Here is a 23,079-nt window from a genome sequence, read left to right as displayed (position 1 = left end):
AATATCTATGACCAATAGGGAACTGAACAAGATTGAGAAAAAAAGTAGATGTTAAATTTTGAGTAGCATCATTCTTGATGGATCCCATAAAAGCATAATAATTTCTTTTTTTTCATCTCTAGTGTATCTGTTAGAATACGTAAGTGGTCATTTAGTGAACAATACTCTGGCATCACAGTACTTAACTTGAACATTTTTATTAGTGCACCAAGAAATCTAACCTTAATTTTTTTAAAGATTTTATTTATTTATTCATGAGAAACACAGAGAGAGAGAGAGAGAGGCAGAGACACAGGCAGAGAGAGAAGCAGGCTCTATGCAGGGAGCCCAATGTGAGACTCAATTCCATGACTCCAGGATCATCCCCTGGGCCGAAGGCAGACACGCAACCACTGAGCCACCCAGGTGTCCTGAAATCTAGCCTTTAGGGTAGACTCCATCCTTGAGTGGCTTTAATCTCCTACAACAACCAACACCCAGTGCTTTTATATCAGAATCTGCTTCAGACAATGGTACACATAACTATTTTTAAAGGTTATCTATAAACGTTCATAAATAAGCAGGCTAAGAAAAAGGAAAATTTGGAGATACTTTATTTATACGATAGAGAAATCTCACATTAAAGTCTTCATCATTTCATTAATTCACAAAAAGCACTATCTCAGAATTAAAGGAAAAGATTCACACCAAACCATAAAGACTTGTTCTGGCTTCTTTTCTTCCCCCTGTAACACAAACAAAAATATATTATGTAGTAATTCAATGAATGGGTGCAGAAGGGGACTGGTTCTATTATTTTACATCAGAGAAAAACGAAATAGATGGGAAGGACTTCTGATGGTGCTCTCTGAAACTTTAGAAATAATCTAAGAGAATTTTGAGGTTGCTGATTCACTGATTTACCATTGTGGACACAGTTTTGTTCTAGTGTTTTTAAAATAAACTTTTTGTTGAATTGTAGTTTGTTTTTAAGAGAAGCATATTTTTTTTAAAGATTTTATTTATTCACAGACACAGAGAGAGAGAGAGGCAGAGACACAGGCAGAGGGAGAGGGAGAAGCAGGCTCCACACAGGGAGCCCGACGTGGGACTCGATCCCGGGTCTCCAGGATCACACCCCAGGCTGCAGGCGGTGCCAAACCGCTGCACCACCGGGGCTGCCCAAGACAAGCATTTAATGGTAGGTCTTAGGACATATTTCACGATGGATCGCTATTTTGGGAGAATGACCATTATATTTACCCTTGTCTGAATTTTTTGTTACCTGAAGTGATTTAAACTCCCAAAGCAGCACGAGTTTTTGAAATCAATTTTGGACCCTGAAAATTAAAAACAAGTAAGAATCATTAGATGAAGAGATGGATGACTGTGTCAGTTATACAGTTAACCCTCCACTGTGTAGGGGTGAATTCTGGTACATCTCTGATGCCAACATGCTGGGCAATGGAAGTCAGAGAAAAAAAAAATCCACTCAAACCTACAGTAGAGATAGTTTGTTCTTATATCAATCTCCAAGCTGTTACCAATCTTCACCCCATTCCTCATCTTCCTCCACAAGTCAACCATAGAAATTGGAAGGTTTGCAAGAAAGTACAGCCATTGTGTGTTAATGGTCTCTACTTTTTTTTTTTTTAATTATTTATTCATGAGAGACACAGAGAAAGAGGCCGAGACACAGACCAAGGGAGAAGCAGGCTCCCTGCAGGGAGCCTAATGTAGGACTTGATCCCAGAACCCTGGAATCATGCCCTGAGCCAAAGAAAGACGCTCAACCGCTGAGCCACCAGGCGTCCCTAATGGTCTCTACATCTAAATGAATGTCTTCTCACATCAAGGGACATTTATCTTTTTTGTATCATATTTATCAGAAATGATTTACATCAAACCTATTTTATCAGTTTTGTTTTATCTGATTTGCTCATCTGTGTTCCACCCTCTTCCACTAAAGACAGACACATACCAATTAATTGTGTACTTGGCGAAAAGGCTGAATTATAGGATATCTTTTAAAATTATAATGACGTTATATTCAAATATATCTAGTTACATAAACTAAAGACTTACAAAATGTAGCAAGTTACAAATCTACTAAATACAAAACTACTAAATACTACAAAACTACTAAATAACAAGATTAAGATAATTCCTAATTACTACTCTGTTGGAATACCAAGGCATGCCCCTAAAGGAGTTCAAGAATAGTTTTTATAAATATCTTCCCATATCTTGTTTGCACAATTAATTTGTTATTAAATCCTTTTAATCCATTTAGCTAAATTGATCAGTTTTAGGCCAGAAACTGTCTAAATTATCATCAATTAATTATATATTCACTTTATAGTTTCCTCTACCAGGAAATAAATTAAATTTACTAATTCTCTTAACTCATTAAAAAATCATTCTTCTCCCTAATATTTAGTGGGAAAATTGGGATTATTTCTTAAATGTCATAAAATCCTTCAATCTATTTCTAAATACGTTGAAATCTCTCTGGCATTATTTTAAAGTTATAGATGTGTGGAATATTCTATTCATTTTTCATTACAGAAAATTTCCTCCCAAAGATTTTCAGTGTGAAAATGAGCTGCATGTACCTCTTCCTCAAAGCAGGCTTCCTGCTCTTGGCCTTGGCAGCACTTTTCCAGTAGACCAGAGAAATCTGCAATGACGGCCTCAAGTTGCTCTTCTGTTATTTGTGGCTTTTGCTTCACAAGGTTAATGAGAAATCTATAAAACAAAAGAGAAGTCTGTTATACAGAGGTTTTTTTCTAAAGCCTCCCTAGTGGAGAATTTTTAAAGCCCTCGCACTCCTCCCCCCAAGCCCTCACTGCATCAACCCATCACCAGACTCACAACATACACTCTGTAGAATGCCTTCATCAGAAATACTGAAGCTAGAAATAGATGTTCCACGGGTCGGGATTAGTGCAGATCATAGATTTTATAGTTCTACCATACTTACATGTTGGAAGACACAATCTTTTTCTTACTTGCCTAGAATATTGTCTCCAGTTCTCCACTCTAAAGTGTGTCCTCTCCATTCTCAAATGCCCAGATTTCCAAACTCCTGCCATCCGTAATTATTGCACTCTTACCTGCGCGTTGGCCCCACCAATCACCTGCACTACTCATTTAGCAACACTTTCATGCTGGAATTCTTGTTGATGGGGGAATAGGGAAGACTTGCCAGAGGAGGCAGTATTCTTATTGTACCTTGGAACCCGACACAGGTTGTGACAGAGGAAAAGGGAGGAATAGGTTTTTCGAAATGAAGGAAGACCATTTCTAAAGCAAGTGAGTATTAAAATGTATGGGAATTTGGAGAATATAGGTTCCATTGACTTGGATTACCATCACCGTTACAGAATGTCTCCCACAATGAATTGTGCATTCCTACCTCATATCACGCACACTTCTTGGCTGAATCAATTACGGTTATTCTCTTCGAAAAGTAAATAGTGTGAAAAAAGATTCAATGGTGTTTTCCCAGTGTTTTGGAATGAAAGTACTTAAACTTACTACAAAGACATATCCTAATTCTCCAAAATAGATAGTCCACTTTCCCTCGGTCCCAACACGTAACACGACAATAGTTACAGTGGAACTATCTTTACAAACCAAAACTTGACTGCCCTAGTGTGTCTTTCCAAACCTGGGTTCCATGAGGCTGTGAAGACACTGAGACAAAACTATGTTAAAAGCCACTTGAAGTGCTTTGGGGCAATAGCATTCTACTAACGAGCCCAAGGTTGTTGGGTGTAGGGTAGAAACCTCAGCTACTATTTAGTGTTGCTGGTGTTCTCCATGCCAGAAAATAACAATTTCTTACTGTTGCTTCATTGTTTGTAGTGCTACACCCTGAGCCTGGCACAAATCCTTATGGAAGATGAACTTGTCAGCAGAGAAGGGTGAAGGGATATATGTTTCATCCACCACTAAGCTGCTGAAACACGGCCTCCTGTTGGCATATGAAGAACTGCAGCACTGGCCGACACCAGGATTTATAGGAGTCTCCTCATGCCTGATGCATAATTGTCCAATAATAAGATCAGCCTGGTTGGGAGAATGAGAAAGAAGGAAGCAAGGAGATTCAGCATTAGCCACTAAGTGGATTCAGGTTGCCAGAAAACTGTTGTGACTTTTAATGCCCAGTAATTTATAATCACTATTGCAGAAAAATTTGCTATCTCTGTAGGGTCATGTGTTGCTACATTGTGGATTCCTTTTTTATCCACTTGTTTGGAATAGACCTCACCATTTAGTGGCAGATACTCCATAGTGTGTTGATAGTCCTTGCAGCTAGTTGTGTCGGCTATTTGAAAACACTTCCACTTACATACATACTTTCAAAGGAGAAGAAATTATCTGCCCTGACCTAGGAAATCAATACATGGTTTAAAATTTTCACGTATTTCTAGCTGAGCTTTCCACTGTATTTTGGGGATCCAGAGAATCACTTTCTGAAGGTTAGAACAGCGTAAGCCTAGCATGTTCGTATATATACACACACGCACACGTGCATGCACACAGCTAATATATAATCCTAATTGAAAAGAAATAAGGCCGAGGAGTCTGGGTGGCCAGTCAGTGAAGTGTCCAACTCTTGATTTAGTCTCAGGTCATGATCTCACAGTCGTGGGATTGGCCCGGTCTCATGCTCCATGCTCAGTGGGGAATCTGCTAGAGATTCTCTCTCCCTCTCCCTCTCACCTTCTCCCTACTCTCTCTCTCTCTCCTTCTAAAATAAGTAAATAATTCTTAAAAAGAAAAAAAGAAAAGAAATAAGGCTAAAGCATGTGTGTGTGCGGGTGTGTGTGCATGTGTGTGTCTTTGAAGGCTTTCCTGGTGTAGAATCCTCCTACCATCCACACTCAGAAATATTTCTTAAATACATACCAATAAGTTGTAATAAGGGCCAACATGTTTTGTGTGCATACTATGTATCAGGCTGGTGCTGAATGAGTTACAAGGATTACAAGGATTACTTCATTTAAGACAGTCATCCTATGTGGGCGGTACAATTCTTATTCCCAAATGTCAGATGAAAAAGCTCAAGCCCAGAGATATAACTAGCTTTCCAGAGTGACACCGCTAACAAGTGGTGAAAGTGGGATGGGGATGTAGGCAGGAGGCCTCCAGAACCTACATTCCTGATCTGTTACAACATCCTGTGTCCCTGCTGCCTCGCAACGTGTGGAATATAAAATGATAATGATGATGCTGAATCACAGGCATTCTTTCACTCCTAACTCGTGGTGGAAAATTCCAAGACTTAAGACTAGCCAGCAAATAAGCCCTCAGCACCAAAGAGAGGGAAAGGGCAACAATGAATGTACAATTTTGTTCACTGTTGTGACTTTAAGGGAAAAAAGCATGAAAAAAATTCAGCCTGTAATCTTATGTATGAGACTAGTGACATGAGAAAGTGAAGATGATTGAAATAACTAGGAAGTCATTTTATTATTCAGAAGGACTTAGCCTGTTCTACATTCTTTACCTTGTTAAAGGGGGGGAAACGTCCCTAATATAATAAGATTATACTATGAAAGGCAAAAAATATTAGTATGGCTGAAAATAAAATGACTGATTTTCATCTCTCAAAAGTGAAGCTTTCTATTTTTTAAAATTCAATTAACATTTTTTGTTCACTGTGTCCATTAGATCAAACTCAGTGCTCCCGGGTACACAGCAGAGTAACTGAGACACGTGTGTATACTAGAGTCGGTGGGCTAATAGCACCGCGGCAGTGGAGGCTTGTGTGACCAGCGAGGAAATTCTGAGGCAGGTATGGCACTGGGTGCTGGAGCTCGGGCTCCGGGGAGCATGTGCATTCAGATATCAGCCCTACCATTTACTACCTGGAAGACATCCGTCCTAACATGACTTCTTGGAGCCTCATTTTCTCTATCTATAAAATGAAGATGGTAATGGAGCATTTCAAGAGAGAGTATTATAATAGCTAAATGATAATACTTTTTTTTAAAAAAAAAAAGTGCAGTTTGGGTCTTTAGCACAATCTTGAACAATTGCTATGTTGTTATTAGGGAGAAGTGATGGTCTCCACGTTGGTTCAGGAAAGGCGCCTGGTAAGATGCAGAGCATCAAGGTGTGGGTGAGTTTGAAGTACAACAGGCTCACTCCTTGGTTTTTCTTTTCTTTCTTTCTTTAACATTATTTAACATTAACATTAACATTAATGTTTCTTGGGATCCCTGGGTGGCGCAGCGGTTTGGCGCCTGCCTTTGGCCCAGGGCGCGATCCTGGAGACCCGGGATCGAATCCCACGTCGGGCTCCTGGTGCATGGAGCCTGCTTCTCCCTCTGCCTGTGTCTCTGCCTCTCTCTCTCTCTCTCTCTCTGTGACTATCATAAATAAATAAAAATTTATAAAAAAAAAAGACCTTAATAATTACTTTAAAAAAAAAACATTAATGTTTCTTTTTTTAACATTATTTAGTGAACAAAAAGAAGAAATCGTGAAATGAATGATGTGTTGGTTATTCTATCCTTCCCATACACAGAGCTTGCTCAGACTGTGTTAGACACGTTGGCTGTGCTCCCACCAGCCATTCTAGAAGGAGGAAAGACTGGCCATGTGCCAGCAGTCCAGAGCCAAGTTCATGCCCTCTCCACCTGTAGCAAATTGAGCAAGTCTAGGAAAGCCATCTCCATAGTGGTTTTTACCATTTCCCCCAAACGGGAATTAAGGGACTATTTCAAGTAAAACAGGGCAGGAACAGAAGGGGACCACATAAAACACTCACCGCTCCCTCGCCACAGGCCAGTTGTCTGTCCTCACTGAGTTGGCAGCAAGTGGCTGCTGCGGTCGCCATTTTCCTGGTGAAGGCCATCAGCTCAGGTGGGGTCAGCTGAGGGGCTTTCTTTGTGTAAGCAACAAGGAACCTGAAAGAAGCATTTTTCACCCAATCTTACTGAGCCATTTAGGAGCTTCTGGACTCCTCACTCCTTCTCAGAGACCCCTTTTCGGTACTGGAAGCCATGAAGTCAGCTCATTTGTTTTATCCACATGGTACTTGGACCACCTTCCACGATGTGTGTTCTCTGACAACCACCTCCCGTGCTTCTATTATATCGACATGACACAACGAAAACAAACCCTGGAGGGTAGGCTGACTTCAATTCCTAAACTCGAAGCTTCACTGATTTTAATTTTGATCAATTCAGTATTTCCACTCTGACACACTGTAACAGAATAAATGTCTTTCCTGCGACAATCTACATGATCTGGGGAACCCCAGCCAGTACCAAAGATCAGACTCTCCCAAGCCATTCTTCTCCCTTCCTAAAAGAGGGAGACGGGGATGCCTACTTTCACCCAAGGAAAATTGGGTGATCAGATTACACTGATTTTCGATCTGAAATAGGGGCTGAAATTAGAGCAGCGTGGGGTGACTAGTTTAGGTTGATAATTCCCTCACCAGTCCATCATTTTAAATCACTAAAAATGCTGTTTTAAAAAACATACGCATTTTGTAAGTAATATTCTCCTAGTTTCTGGAAGAGGCCACAGCTTCGCTTTGCCAGTGCTTGACTTTCTTGGATGTATTTCTCTAATTCTTCTTCCTGAAAATACAAGCATTATTATGTACTTTTTTCTCTTCCTGGACACAAAACCTTGTGTGTAGAAATTAATCGATAATGTATTATCCTATTACACTAATCTTAGGGAAAAAAACAATTTTTAGAGGTTTTTTATATGAAAGGTAGTAAAGTGTGAATGGTGAGAATTAAAGCAAATGGACTTTGGGGAGATTACATTTAAAATTTTGTGCATCACAAAGTTATTTGATGACAGAATTCAATTTTTGTATAAAGGATTACAGTTCTTTCTGTATGAATTCTGGCTTCTCTGAGCTATTAAAAATGAATATTACTTTTCTTCTATGTGTCAAGGAATGTTTAGTTAACATTTTCACTTCTAAATAGGCCACTAGTTGTCGACTACTAGTTAATAACAAATTACTATGTAGATGACTACTTATTAGATGTAACTAGCTAGCTACTAGTTAATAGCTAGATGCCTTCAAACAAACAGCATTTTTAATGGATAATATCCATGCAGGTTTTCAGACTCTCCCTTTTTCAGTTTACCCCTTTATCCTGGCATTCAAGAGGGTTTTCAGACTGAGAGCACTTCTCCAATAACTCCTGGTATCCTTTAGCGACTCTTAGAACGACTGGGACAGCAAGTTTTGTATGTCTTCTCGAATATTCATAAGTAAATCTGAAATATGTATAAAAAAGCATGTTAATGAAATAAGAGACAATTCATTCCTGTGTTACATGCCATGCAAAAGTTAACATTCAAATCCATTAACCTGGAAATCAAATTATGACTTAAACTATATGCATGGTAAAACCATTAACACAAATCACAATCCCTCCAATCGTTCTAAAACAATATTTTGTTTTCTTTTGCACTCTTCACCTGGGTTTTTCAGTTATGAGCTTGCCAGTCATTCATTCAACAAATGTTTTTCCAGTGCCCTGCTCTATGCAAGCATTTCTTTAAGCAGTAAGGATTCAATATGTATAAGATAAAATGCCTGACCTCTCAAAAGCATACATTAACAAGAAATAGGTCATCAAATTCAGGTGGTGATAAATCAGTGAGAAATAAAGGAAGATAGAATAGAGGGGGAAAAGTGACTCCTGATTGACAGCATTGGTTAAGAAATGTCTCTTTGGGCAGCTCTTTTGGAACAGAACCTGGGTGAAGGAAGTTACCCAAGGATCCAAGGGAGGATCATTCCCAGCTGAGAAAATTTCTACTGCAAAGAAATTTCCTAAGTAAAGAACTGCTTCTATTAAATAAACAATTCGTGTTGGATGCGTGGATGGGTATATTTAAAGATAATTCTTGGATTTTCTAATTGTGTTTCCAAGATGTAAGTCATATTTAGTTCTGCCACCGATAAATTTTCGATGCAGGTTTCTTCAATCTGGACTTTGTTCTTGTGTGCATGATTTTATTTAGCAGTGCAAACAGTGTATGAATGTCCAACCTGGAAGCAATGGTAGAGTGATATCCTTAGGGAATATTAAAAAGAAAACTAGGCCATTATTTTCATTCTTACATTAGAAGCAGACCCTTACATTTATAAAGACCCTTGCAGATCATTAAGCGTAATATCCTAAGAGTTGCAAAAAATCCCCCCTCTGATGGTGTCCGTAGTTATACACTGCACTATAAAGGAAAATATATTAACTGGACTGCTTGCTTTCCTGAAAGGCAAATAGAATGAAAACACGTCCTATCAATTATACTGATACAATGAACTACTATCCTGCAAGTATCTCTTACAGATGTATTGATTTTCTACAAAAATAAAACATACGTTAAATAAATAGCCAACAAACTGTTCTAAAAAAAAAAAGCCTTTCTATCTACCACTATCTATTGAGTAACGCTTTGGGGGAAGTTCTTAAAACATGCATAATGAAAAAGCACATCCTTAACCATGAACCCTTCTTATCACAAAATATTCATATCTTTTGGGAAGCTCAGTGGTGGTCTTCTTATGAGCAATCCATACAAAGATGACAATGCTTCTGATCCCAGAGAAATCAATAGAAAATAAAATATAACTTCATTTAATAACAGCAATAGTGAAAGCCTTGGCAGTATAAGATAGATCCCATTTCCTTAATCTCTACTTACCTGCTTAAATAATTTGGGCTCAGAACATTCTAGCATCACCCTCACGTACTGAGCTCAAAAACCGTAGCCATCATTTCCCATTTCAGCCACACAAAGCTGTCAGCCGCATCCTAATCTTTACTTATGTGAACATACATTTGCAGAGTGTGTTACCTTGCCATGAAAAGGTCTTTTTCCCTTGAAGAAAATTGGTTGAAATCTCTCTCTCCTAAAAACCTATTTAGATTTGGAGATAAGCCTTCAGGTTTGCCATCATTTTCTGCATGAATTATGCATTGACCAAGTTCAAGTATGGGCAGCTTGCAGCAGTCTGCTATTTTGCTTGACAAAATATCTTGTTGAGAGCATATGTAGGACATAATTTTTTCCTGTTAATAGGAAAAATTAAGAATGACTGTAAAGGTTTATTTTTTTAACGCAGGACCTCAGGGCCAGTTCTAGGGAGGACAGGAAGGAGGGAAGGAGGGACGGAGAGAGGATACAAGGGTGGGAGGGAGGGTAGAAGGGAGAGAGGGGAGATAAGGGGGAGATAAGGAAGGAATGGAGAAAAGACATTTTACCTTGTCTCCCATCTTAGTGCTTCCTCCCTACTTTGCCTTTCCTCACTCCTTTTCCCCTACCCCCGTTTGTTCATTTCTTCTTTTCATAGTTGTCAGCTAAAACCTATTTCACTGGATTAGAAAGATTTTAAAAACAAAAGAGAGATATACTCTTCAAGCCAAATGGCCCGCACTTTGGTATATATGTTTCTATTACTGTTGAAATTGCTTCTGGACAACATTTGGTGTTGATGTCCTAATACAGAGAGCAAACTTTCCTCTCCTTTTTCAGGACGATGTGCAGTGACTCGCTATGACCTCCAGAGGGCAGGCTCTAGATAATGAAATGGAGGCTCCTCCAAGAGGATAGAATGAAGCAGAGCTTGTGCATCCCCCGCAAGGGACTAAAACTTCTATGCCTTCTGACTAGGGACAAATAGCAAGCATTATTCAGCCATTAAAATCAATTTACATACCATACAGAAGTTAATTTTTCCACTTTAAAGGAAAAGGGTATTTATGGGCTCCAAAAATTGAAAAATAATTTTTCAATGCCTATAGAAATTAGTAAAATTGTCAATTAAAACCAGGAAAACTAGCTTCAAAGAAAAACAAAATGTTCTAATTATGGTCCCTACTATGCAAGCAGAAACTTCTTAGAGGAAAAAGAAGTGACATAGGAAACCTGTCTTTGGGAATCTTCCTTGGCTCCTCACATCAGGCTCTCTGCCTGTGCCCGGAGACTGTCACCCTCAGGCCTGTCTTACAGCCTCAGCTTCTGGCTGACTTCCAGGACTCTTTCAGCCAAACTGCCAAGGGACTGGCTCAAATAAGCATTTTCCAAAAGGAAAATTTGGAAACCACATTCAAGCCCAGATTTTCTAGCCATTTGAATACCTAAGAGCGATGACTTTAAGCCTTCTTGGAGAAGAAAGTATATCACCAGGAACTGGAGAGGGAGCAACTGGGGATAGATAAGCCTCTTGAAGGGTATCTAGGAAGTCTAAGGTTGGCCCAAAATAGATGAATGCCACAATGCTTAAATGGTGACTATGACATGTTTGAGGATTCTGTACTGGAGGGTGTTTTGGTTTTGGTTGTTAATTCTCCTAGAGCTCTTTATTCACAGCTCTCTTTGGCATGGTTAGCTTTGTACCTTGTAGAACGGCTTCTTGTATTATCTTTGTTGTTTCTTGTGTTATTTTGTCGTATTCATATAATAGATATCTCTATATGATACAGACAGCAGAGCCCCTTCCGTGTTTCAGGCATCATGCTGTCAGCCCTCGGAGATAACAGTAAACGGGACATAGTCCCTACGTGTCTCATCTCCATCAGACTGTGAACTCCTTGAGCCTAACTGGTGCCTTCATAACAAGTGTTCTTCACAGTGTCTAGCACACAGAGAGTAGTCGATATATATTTGTTAAATTAAATAATAAATGGGTAGAAAAACAAATTTGTTAAAAGTAAAAGAGTCTGCCCCCCCCTCATCCTAGATCCTATGTGGAGTTCTCAATTTCCTTCAGAAAAGAGAGTGAGTGAGCACTGGTCTCATGAAAGGGAAGCACCTTTTAAGTGAAAGGTAAGCTCCACAAAAGATGGCTTCAGTCTTACTATCAAGAAGTCTGTGACTTTACTCACTCAGCCAGCTAGGTGCCTCCCCTGTGAACAACTCAGACAGCCTTCTCCCATTTAGAATGAGTATAAAAGAGAGAAAACAAAGTGGGATTATCTCTTTCTTAGGAAGCAAGACTCTTTACCCCATCCTGCAGACACTCCAGCACATTTCCTCTGCAACATTCTTCATGGATGTGGGCCACATCCAGGACCAGTTTCTGAATTTCAGTAAAATTGGCTTTGGAGAACTTTTGACTCAGTTTAGTAACCGTTCTAAAGGGGGGGAAGGAAATAGAAGTCAGTCCTGGTTATCTACCAACATTAAATAATATTTAGAGGTATTGGTATAGTTGCTGCTCCCAAGAGAAAGAACTGAAGTGCTCTTACTGTCTAAAAAGAGAAAGTTATAAGTCTTGTGAATTCCAGCCCAATCTTTGAAGGCAACAGCTCTCCAGATTGACCTGTCCCCACAAATAGGTTGGACATGATTGATTTGTCTTCAAAACCTTTCCGGCGAATTGGGATAAAATCTATCTCTTTTGCTGCTCATCCGTGATGCTGGGTGTTTGGAAACACCGTAGTGAGTGGGTGGGAAAAAATTAAAAGGACAAGCAATTAAGAAATAGAAAATTTCATGAGAATAATAATCATTTCTTACTTGGGAGAAAAAAATACTTCTGGGAATATAGGGAGGGGTGTGTATGTGCAAATCAAATGAGGTGAGGCAAGAGAGTAGAGCAGACTAAACATCTTGGTCAGCATGCCAAGCCATGTAGTGTGGCCCAAAATGGAAATAAGTAAAAATTCTTGTATCTTCTACCTGTTTCCTTAAATTTTAAGAGATGTCTAGATGAGATCACTACTAGAGCAACTGGTGTTACTATTCCTGATAAGGGTAGATTTTCTTTATGAATTTCTAACATTTAAGTTTAATCACTTATGTATAGTAAATGATAAATACAGTCATTATTATAATATTTTAATTTATATTTTATTAGCAAGATAAACTCAAAGCAGTTCATGAATCAATCTAAGTTTCTTTTTCTTTTAAAGATTTTATTTATTTATTCATGAGAGACAGAGAGAGAGAGAGAGAGAGAGAGGCAGAGACACAAGCGAGGGAGAAGCAGGCTCCATGCAGGGAGCCCAACGTGGGACTCGATCCTGGGTCTCCAGGATCCTTTAACAAGTAAACAGGGCTAAAGGCAGCGCTAAACCACTGAGCCACCCAGGCTGCCTTCAATCTAAGTTTCTAATAGAGTTGTAAGGTAGTTAAAGCAAAATCTGACTTATTCCAAGAAACAAAATTCAGTCTTGAAACTAAGTTAATGATTAAAAACCTTAACCTAGATCTCCACTGTGTAAAATATTTTTAAATGTGTAATTTAACAAACAAACAAATAAATGAACCTTGGGTGCATCTACTTAACACTCTTCAATTAGCATTTCCGATATTTTCCTACACTAGAAATGTCTCATCATAAACGTTGAAAAGCATTTTAAACCAGTTACATAGTTTAACATTTTCTAGTAGCCACATTACAAGGTAAAAAGGAAAAAAGTTAAATTCACCTTAATAGTATTTTTTGCCCCCAACATATCAAAAATAATACCATTTCAACATATGACTTCATTCATATGTGGAATCTAAGAAAATAAAACAAATGAATAGACAAACAGAAAGCAGAATCGGACCTATTAATACAGAGAACAAACTGATGGTTGCTAGAGAAAAAGGGGGTTGGAGCATGAGCAAAATGGGTGTAGGGGAGTGGACGATATGAGCATCTGGTTCTGGAATGAGTAAACCATGGGAATCAAAGGGCAGCACAGGGAGTAGAGTCAACGATATTGTAACAGCATCCTGTGCTGACAGACGGCAGCTACGTCTGTGATGAGCACAGCGTACGGAATAAAGAAGTTGAATCACTACGTTGTGCACCTGAAACTAACATAGCATTGTGTGTCAACCATACACAAATTAAGAAATTCTTTTAAAAAATTATTTCAATGTGCAATTAACATAAAAGCCTACTAAGAAGATATGGTGTGGCCTCTTTTTCATACAAAGTCTGTAAAATCTGGTGCATATTTTACACTTGGAGCACAATTCCACATTCACATCAGCTAGATTTCAAATGCTCAGGAGCTGCAAGTGGCTGGTGTAGCCATGCCGTGTGGCACGGCCTGAAACCATTGGTGATCCTGATTCTTTACATCCAAAGCCAAAGTCTCAACTGTCCGGATACAGACAATTCAAGACCACTGACCTAGCATCTGGGTATAAGGAAAATAAATTATGATCAGAACCTAGAACACTGGGCTCTGATAACTGGCAGTGTGGTCTCGAGTAAATCGTTGTTTTTGGTTTTGTTTTAAGATTTTATTCATTTATTCATGAGAGACACACAGAGAGGCAGAGACATTAGGCAGAGGGAGAAGCAGGCTCCATGCAGGGAGCCTGATGCGGGACTCGATCCTGGGACTCCAGGATCACACTCTGGGCCAAAGGCAGACGCTTAACTGCTGAGCCACTCGGGCGTCCTGAGTAAATGGTTTTTAATTTCTCTGGGTCTCAGGTTATTCACATGTCAAAAATGAAGAGGTTGAACTAGATGATTAACTGGGTTTTTAAATTATTATTGTTATTCTGTATCCTAACAACAAAGATGGAATGTAAGACAGAGGTAAATTAGGTAGACTTTAAGAAGTGTTGTAGCAGCAGACTATCGGCCAGCTTCCTTCCAGTCCTGAGATTTCGTGATCTAAATTGCATTAGCTCTGAGCAAAGGAACCTTCAGTCTCTATGACAGTGACAATGAGAATGAGCTCAAACTGCAAAATGGGAGTTTTACACATCTCACCTTCTTCCCTAGACACAGTTTAAACTTACATGGCTCGGAAGGTGCGAGGTCCAAAATTTCTCATTACCGCACATATATGTTGATTTAACAAACTGCTTTCTCTTAATTCTTTTGTAATCAATGATGTCTAGATCCAGAAGAAACAAGGTATTAGGAAAGGATGCAATAAAAAAACAGATACAGGTAAAACATGAAACCATAAAAAATTTTACTAAAATTATAAGTGGGTTATATTTTTACAGAACTTTATTCATTCGTTCTCTCTTTTAGGCTGGTTTATACACACATCTATGCCAGACAGATTTATTTAAAATACCTTCAAACAAGAACATTATAACTTTCTTCTAGGGATAACAAGTAAACAACTGTACTTTTAAACTAATTGAAACCTGGCCACCTGGGTGGTTCAGTGGTTGAGCATCTGCCTTCAACTCAGAGCATGATCCCAGGGTCCTGGGATCGAGTCTCACGTCGGGCTTCCTGCATGGAGCTTGCTTCTCCTCCTGCCTGTGTTTCTGCCTCTCTGTGTGTTTCTCATGAATAAATAAATAAAATCTTAAAAATAATTAATTGAAACCTGATAATTTCTTAAATGTCTGCTCGGTCACAAAAGCAGAATGCCACAGTCCGACATTGTGGGAATAGTCACAGTTTCTAGGAAACTTTTCTTGAAGGACTTCCAGTGGCAAGTGATTAATTCTGGATGTTATTCTAGCTCTCCGAACCGAAGAAAGCTACTTCATTTCTCTGAACCTAAGTTTCCTTTTGTTAGATAATGTTTACACCTCACATTTGTTCTAAGGATCAAAAGCATAAAGTATTTGTCGTAGTTTCTTTCTCTTTTTTTTTTCTTTCTTCCTTATGCCTCCTTTTCTCCTCCTGCTCCTTCTACCCCATCTTCCTGCACCTTCTATTCCTCTCTCTTTCCTTTACGTTATCACGCATACCCCTGTCTTCCTTTATCCCCTCTCCTCCCAAACTCACATCCTTAGTCTTATAAAAATGTTCTGGCCAAAGGAATGAACACAAAACAGCAAGTCTAGCTATTTTAGCCCAAAGAATATCAGACGGCTGAAATATGCTCAATTCTGAACATGGTATTCTGCATGCAAAGCATATTTCCATTTTTAACTTCATTTGGTCTTAATGAGTCACAGCCAGATTAAAGTATTGGTTCAGGTATCTGTGCAAATAGAATACCTTTGTTTGGAAGCATTCGACCGCATTTTCAGCTTTGCAGCAAAGTGGAATTATTTTGCCATAGTGGGCAGCCAAAGAAAGAATCGTGGGTGCATACAGGAAGGGGTGCCTTCTTGCTATCTCATAGATGTACCTATGAAACGAAAAGGAGCTGTAAGAGTTGCAAACATATAAAAATAGGACTACTACTAGAACTGGACTCGAGTTTGCTTAAAGAGTCAGAAAACAGTCATATTTTTTCCACGTGCTGACCCAAATTGTACTTCCTACCGATCCGCGGGGGGAGAAACAATCTGACCACCAATACCACGTGTTATCATGACAGCCAAATAGGCAGAAATGCAGACTAAGATTCTTATTAAGGTGCCCTTTTCAATAAGCACACTCAGACGCGTTTGGAGGGTCAGTAAATCCCGACCTCCACTAAGTAAAACAGAAAGGTGGAGTCTTTCTTTCCTCATCAGTACCGAATGGAATCATCCACCTTGCCAGTCTCCATAGCAGAGATGGTGTAAAGTCAGGCTCTCGGTTTCTCTGGCTCAGGCGTGCAAGACAGCAGCATGTCAGACCAACGTGATTGAGAGTCGGATACAGGATTCCCCAACAGAGAGCCTGAGTCCAAGTCCCTGCTTGGGAATGCACTAGCACTGTGCCCTCAGCCCTCAGTTTGAATTATCTTAACCTTCTAAACTTCAGTTTCCTCATCTGCAAAACGGGAAGAAGAACGAAGTGAAAGAGGACAGGAGACTCTAAAGGCAGGTAATGAGCATTAATCTGATCGGAAGTGCCAAGCACACACGGTCCTACAACATCCTGAATGCTCAGTAACTGGTAGGCATGCTTATGCACCTCAAGCTTTCTTGGTTTTCTAAAAATTTTTTCATTTCCAGGCAATCTGGTGAATGTGGCACACCAACTATTTGGCTCTGGAAGGAATCACTTTGTGTGGTACTGAACTATTCTTGGGCAAGCTAAAATGGAGAGATTAAAAGGGGGGGAAACAAAAGTATATCTCAAGAGACTAAAGGAAGAACCGATGGGTCTGCCATCTGGTCTGTACTGCATCTCCCAGGCACAAAGTTGCACTTAACATGGCTCACCTCACTTTCCCAGGTAGGACCTCAGCAGGTGCAACGTTACTGCCACTTCTCCATGTTTTAGAGTCCATCTGTAAGTCTCAGCAATACTAGATTCTGCTTGATACTGCTCTTCTTTGGGGGTTTTAATCTACCTTTAAATTGGATCTTTACCTGTTCATGAACATATCCCTGTTTTCTTCATATGCCTTACAACTGGTGACGGGTTCTGCAACTTGGAAGGGTGGGATGGATGGCGGAGCAGCCTTTTTGTGTGCTAGGAAACAGTTATGTCTTTCCTCTTCTCTTTGGCTGCAGCAATCTGCAAGTCCATACTTTTCGGAAATTTCCTTCTCATGGCAAATTTCTTCCAGAAAGGCAGGGAGCTATAAGAAAGATTTGTTTTTAATGAAAGACAATTAAGTTTACTTTGAGATTCTGTAAAACACATGAAGAGTTTTCTATTATTCCAAATTAGAACTACAGATTAAAAAACAATCCCCTATACAAATCCCCATATCTTTAATTTCAGCCTGACGAGAGCTTTCTTTCCTGACTTTTGGGCAATGGAATTTTAGTTTCCCACCCTGAGACATACACATGACTGTTAGACAAGATTACTTTATCTTAAAAGGAAGAGAGCCATGCAATATTGTATTTCTCCACCAAAATGTTTGAAATATTTTATTTTTCCCTTTTATATTATCAGCAGTTTGGCTCCGTGATGTCTAGAAGCTTTTTGAAAAATATATAAACCACTATTTATATTGCCCTAATTTTACCAAAATCAGATGATGACACCAATAGGTTAAAGAATGCCTCCAAGAAATACACATGTTTCATTCTTCTCTGGAAATTTTTATTTAGTTTTTATTACTGCTAAAATTTAGAGAACCCTAGAAATTTTAAGTAAGACTTTCGATTCCCAATCCACATAAAAATCATGCCTTTAAGTTTACAATGATAAATCACCAACCTGTAAACATTACTGTGAACCTCTCATTGGATGTAAAGTTGCAACACGGAATGTATTTTGCTTAATTTATACATGTTTTTAAATTAGCAAGACAAGCCAAAAATAGAGATGCAAAACATGGAGTTTTATTAAATCACCAATTTCAGAGTTGGAAAGTATTTTATATCTTTAAAAAGGCATCTTCTCTACAATATTCCAGATATACTGACTTTTGGCCACTCATCAATCCCACCATGACAGATTTTTTGGATCTTTCTTTCTATAATTGGGTAGCTCTAATCATTATAAAATTCCTAGTTTTTTCCTATTGAGATAAAATAAACAACAATAACTCTATTTATTGATCTTCTGCATTAAGACATGCTTGTACTAAAAGAAAACCTATTTGTCGTTTAACTGAAATTCAAATTTAAGTGAATTTCATATTTTGTTATTGTTCATTTGCTAATTCTGGCAGCCTCAGCATGTGCTACACCCGTCAGGGTCACCATAGTGTAGAGTACAGTGTAATGAAGCCACTCAAGGTGTTAGCCCTGGAGCCTGATGGCCTAGTTTGAATTCTGGGCTCCCTTTAAAAAGTTATTTAACCTCTCTGTGCCTCAGCTTCCTCAACAGGAAGAAAAGCATTTATCTGCTAAGATTATTGTAAAGATCTAATAAATTTATATTGTAGGCAAAGAGGATATTCTGCCCCAGAGAGGGTCTCTTGGCTCCCTGGACATCCATCTGATTCATCAGGGCTATGTTCTGTGTCATAAAATATTTTTATTATCGATGGGTATAGAACACTCCCAAGAATAATGCCTGTCACACTGTGTGATTAGTAAAAACTAACTTCTATTACTGTTATTATATCTGTCTTTATGAACAACAACCCTGAAATGGAAATGGAAGCTATTATTATTCCTTATTTTACAGATACGGAAACTAAATTTCAGAGAAGTTAAATAACATATTCGTGGTCACCCAGATACTCTAACTTCAGAAACTTAGCTCTTAGTTGTCACGCGCGTATATATTGTTTCTTTATAACAGGCACCCACTCTTTTCCGCCTTCTTCAGCAATTCAGAATTAATCTAATTCCCCTTTCATGCAACTGCTCTTCAAATATTTAAATGTATCTCTGTATCTGCTCTTCTGCCTGCGAAACTTGGTTAAATATCCCAGTAGGATTGCATTATTATTATTATTCACTCACCTGGTTTTCTAAACATCCTCCGGGCTGCTCGCTGCCAGTAGATTTCTCAATTACAGTCAATATATCTTTCACCATTTTGCTTACTTCTTTGTAAGTGGCTTCTTGGACAAACTGAGCAAAAAATATGGTAGCTCTGAAACAAAAATACATACCAATGCTCAGGATCAGACATGTCAAGCTGCATTTTCTAAAGTGTACCTTTTGTTTGTTTCGGTTTTCTGTTATGTGACCTGTTTAGGGGGTGACTTTTGCTAAAAATTTATGTAAAAATAGATTCTAGCCATCCAGAAAGAAATGTCAGTCACCTTGCCACTCCCCGCTCCAAATATACATATATCTATTAAAACTCAGATTAGATTTCCCATAAGAGTGGTTCCTGCTTTTGTGGTCACTTACCCACTACAGTGTATCTATAGCTATATTCTATGGTTCCTTATAAATTTAAGCAAATAATTAGTCATTAGACCTCTGCCTGTAGCTACTCTCAGCCTGATCAAGATTTAATCCAAGACGGCGTTCATGGATGGACCCAAATAATTGTTTTAACAGGTTTCTGGGTGCAAGTAGTAGCAGTAACCCACTACTTTAACTTCCTTCCTTTTTTTTTTTTTTTTTGACACAGATAGTCTTTTTTTTTTTAAGATTTTATTTATTTATTCATGAGAGACACAGAAAGAGAGAGAGAGGCAGAGGCAAGCAGAGGGAGAAGCAGGCTCTTGGCAAGGAGCCCGTTGTGGGACTGGATTCCGGATCCTAGGATTACACCCTGAGCCAAAGGCAGATGCTCAACCACTGAGCCACCCAGGCTTCCCTTAACTTCCTTATTAGAAACTTCAGGCGTGTGGAATAGCATCAAAAGAAAAATGCACTCTACAAATAATAGAAGGTAGAATATTTTACCTCCTATTATCTGCTACTAGGATTTACATAGTATTCAGAAAAGAGAATATTGTAATATCATCCTATTGGTAATGATGTGGAAAATTCCTGTATTTCTGTATGGTGGTTACCATCGATCCAATATTAATCTTGAGTTTCTAAAATCTGATGTGGTTTTTCCCATGGAATTTCAAGGAATCAAGAGGTTAATATCTAAGGCATGGCCAACAGTTCAACCTTTTCAATATCAATATGAGTAACTTCTTCAATTTGCTTTTGTACTTTTCAGAACTCAAAGAGCTATTCAGGTCTATTTAATTACCTAACTAAAATTATCACTACTTCATATTTGAAGTGCATTTATATGAACAAAACTTACAGGTCAACTAAATTCATTTCTGCAGAACATTGGGAAGAATCCAAGATGGAAGCTGGAAAGCAAAATAAACTCCATGAGAAATGATGTTTTCAACTGCAACTGATGTTTTCAACTGATAACTGTTTTCAACTGTTATCATCATTGTTATACATAAATGTTTGTGTTAATGTTAGAACTATATAATTTTAGAACAATTTAGAAGTGTACAACTTTGTATTTAAGGTATAACTATACAATTTTAGAACCATACAACTGAGAAGATGTTAGGGAACATCTATCAAAACATCTTAATTTTGTACTTGAGAAAACTAGGAAACTAAAGAATAGCTAATTTAACAAGAATAATTTATGGTAGAGCTAGCACTAAAATCCAGTTGTTTGGATCCCCCCTTGTACTGTGATGTTCTAATTGGCTTGGAAACCAAAGGATTAAAAATACATTTCAGTCCTCCTTTTGAACATGATTATACCACAGTTCCCTTGCCTATTTCTATCCCAGTCACACCATTTCTTCTTTAGTTGAATAATGACTCATTTTTCTGAAGTAAAGAATAAAGATATTACTTATTTTACCAGTCGGAGAAGATTTTATATGTGAAGGAAGAATTATAGCCTCATATATAGAGATAGATAGAGATATATCAAAGACTTAGATATTTCAAAGTTAATATGTATATCAACTAAATAAACAAAGTACAAAACATTGATTCAATGTGGAATATATAAGCCATTCGTAGGTAATGTTAAGCACCACCATGATTTTGTAAACCTCTTGTAAAGTCACAAGTTTATCATTCATTTAAAGATATTCACCGTTAAGTGTTTTTCCTCTATGTGGAACAGGAAGTATAAATAAATCAGGACAAATGAATAAATCCAAATTTAAGAACTCTCATATACAGAAAAGACAAAAAAGAAAATACAAAATATCTTACCTATTCCATATGCATTTCTATGCATTGTCCTGGATTCAGAAAAATTTAGTAGGAAAATGGAAAAAAATGATACCACCCACTTCATGGTTGCTAGTTATTTTGTTGTTGGCAATGATGGGGGGGAGAGAATAATGAAAATCATGCTGTAATTCTTTTATATTCTTCTCAAGCACTGCTTGTTAATTAGTAATCTTTAGTTAGTGTATGGGGATATCTGTTGCTTGATTTCCTTAGGTTGTAAATGGGACAACTTGTCAATAATTAACAACACAGGGATTATTTGCATTTTATGTTCAAGGACACAGACTTCTTTTGGAGGAAGAGGGGGAAAACTTCAAATTTATCTCATTTTGCAAATATAACACTCTTCTCAACCTACAGTATTCTCAAAGAAATATTTTTCCCTAAATTGCACAATAATTAGCTCCTTTCAAATTAAAAAGTTAAAGGCTCCATAAAGATGAAGACTTCAGACTTTCTATGAAATTCAACTAAATGCATGAGGTCATTTAAAAAATACTAATTGAAAAAAAATTTAAAAAAAAGAAAAAAATTTAAAAAAAAATTAAAAATGCTAATTGAATGTTTATCATATGCCAGGCACTGGACATAGTATTTGACCAACTCAGACTTCACTGAAGAATTCATTGCTTGATTGTTATGTTGTTTAGCTTAAAAATCCTCTTCATCTGATTTTATGTCAATAAAATCCATTTTTAGGTATTTAGTATACTGCGTATGGCTTAACAGAAAATTTTGAGTACAAACTTTGATGAACCAAGCCCTATAATAATTTTATTTGTTACAAAATAATTTTACATGTATGTCAAACTGAAATGGATCAGCTGCACTGTTCATTCAGCAACTCAAATGATTATGTTAATACTAAGGAGCACTTACAAACACTGCCTGATTCTAGGAGCAGTCCACCTCATATCTTTCCTGTAAGGGCTCTCAATTTCAGCTGCACACTTAAACCGCTAGAGGAACTTTTGAAATCCCCATTGCCTAGACTGTACCCCACATCTGTTAAATCAGAAGCTTTGGAGGTGAGATCCATGTGTCAGTATTTTCTAAACATTTACAGATTATTCACTCTTCCAAAGTTAAGATTTAAAAAAAAATAATGAACCACAGGCAAAAGTAAATAACATGGTGCATTCATTGAGTGAGGTAATATACAGCCCTCAAAATAATTTTGTGGAAGAATATTTGATAATATGAAAATATGCTCATAGTATGTCCCGAAGTAAAAAACAGGAGAAAAGTCATCAAATAACCCCATTTTTTGTAATTCTCTGGTCCTTCCCCCTGCTCAAAAAAAAAAAAAAAAATATATATATATATGACAGGAATAGTAGATCACAAGGTTTTAACACTGTTTCTCTAGATAGTAAAAATTACCAGTGAATTCCTCTTCCTCACTCTTTCTCTTTCAAAACTCGGTCAATGAAAGGTTGATTATATAATTTAAAAATAAAGATTAAAAAATTGTTTGTATCTTTAAAACATAAATTATGTGCATGAGTCAGTCAGGAAAAACAAATACCATATGATTTCACTCGTATGCGGAATATAAACAAGCAAAAGGAAAAGAAGAGAGAGGCACACCAAGAAACTGTTAACCGTACACAACAAACGGAATAAATCCATGGTTACCAGAGGGAGGTGGGTGGGGGCGTGGGTGAAAGAGGTGATGGGGATGAAGGAGGGCCCTTGCTGTAATGAGCA

General features: G+C 37.9%; 1 protein-coding gene across 1 annotated transcript; it reads right to left on the bottom strand.

The window, feature by feature from the left end:
* Nucleotides 1–598: 598 nt before the first annotated feature.
* Nucleotides 599–21,498, bottom strand: AFP (alpha fetoprotein). The gene is made up of 15 exons (XM_077846645.1): nt 21,349–21,498; nt 20,414–20,465; nt 19,156–19,288; nt 17,155–17,366; nt 15,905–16,037; nt 14,734–14,831; nt 11,984–12,113; nt 9,835–10,049; nt 8,112–8,244; nt 7,486–7,583; nt 6,764–6,902; nt 3,830–4,053; nt 2,595–2,727; nt 1,265–1,319; nt 599–725 (listed from the first exon to the last, which is right to left on the bottom strand). Exons 1-14 carry the CDS (start codon nt 21,431–21,433, stop codon nt 1,275–1,277), a joined length of 1,830 nt encoding a protein of 609 aa, XP_077702771.1. The 5' UTR covers nt 21,434–21,498; the 3' UTR covers nt 599–725; nt 1,265–1,274.
* Between the last annotated feature and the right edge of the window lie 1,581 nt (nt 21,499–23,079).

Source organism: Canis aureus, chromosome 14, assembly GCF_053574225.1.
Source record: "Canis aureus isolate CA01 chromosome 14, VMU_Caureus_v.1.0, whole genome shotgun sequence".
Classification (NCBI taxonomy): domain Eukaryota; kingdom Metazoa; phylum Chordata; class Mammalia; order Carnivora; family Canidae; genus Canis; species Canis aureus.
This window is presented reverse-complemented; position numbering and strand designations above follow the sequence as displayed.

Bases quoted from the DNA above. Each gene is read 5' to 3' on its own strand.
- AFP (XM_077846645.1), bottom strand. From the start codon at position 21,433: ATGAAGTGGGTGGTATCATTTTTTTCCATTTTCCTACTAAATTTTTCT. The intron at 20,466-21,348 runs GTAAGATATTTT...TTTGCTTTCCAG, and splicing joins TAGAAATGCATATGGAATAG to CTTCCATCTTGGATTCTTCC. The intron at 2,728-3,829 runs GTAAGAAATTGT...TTTGTTTTATAG, and splicing joins CTACAAACAATGAAGCAACA to ATTTCTCATTAACCTTGTGA.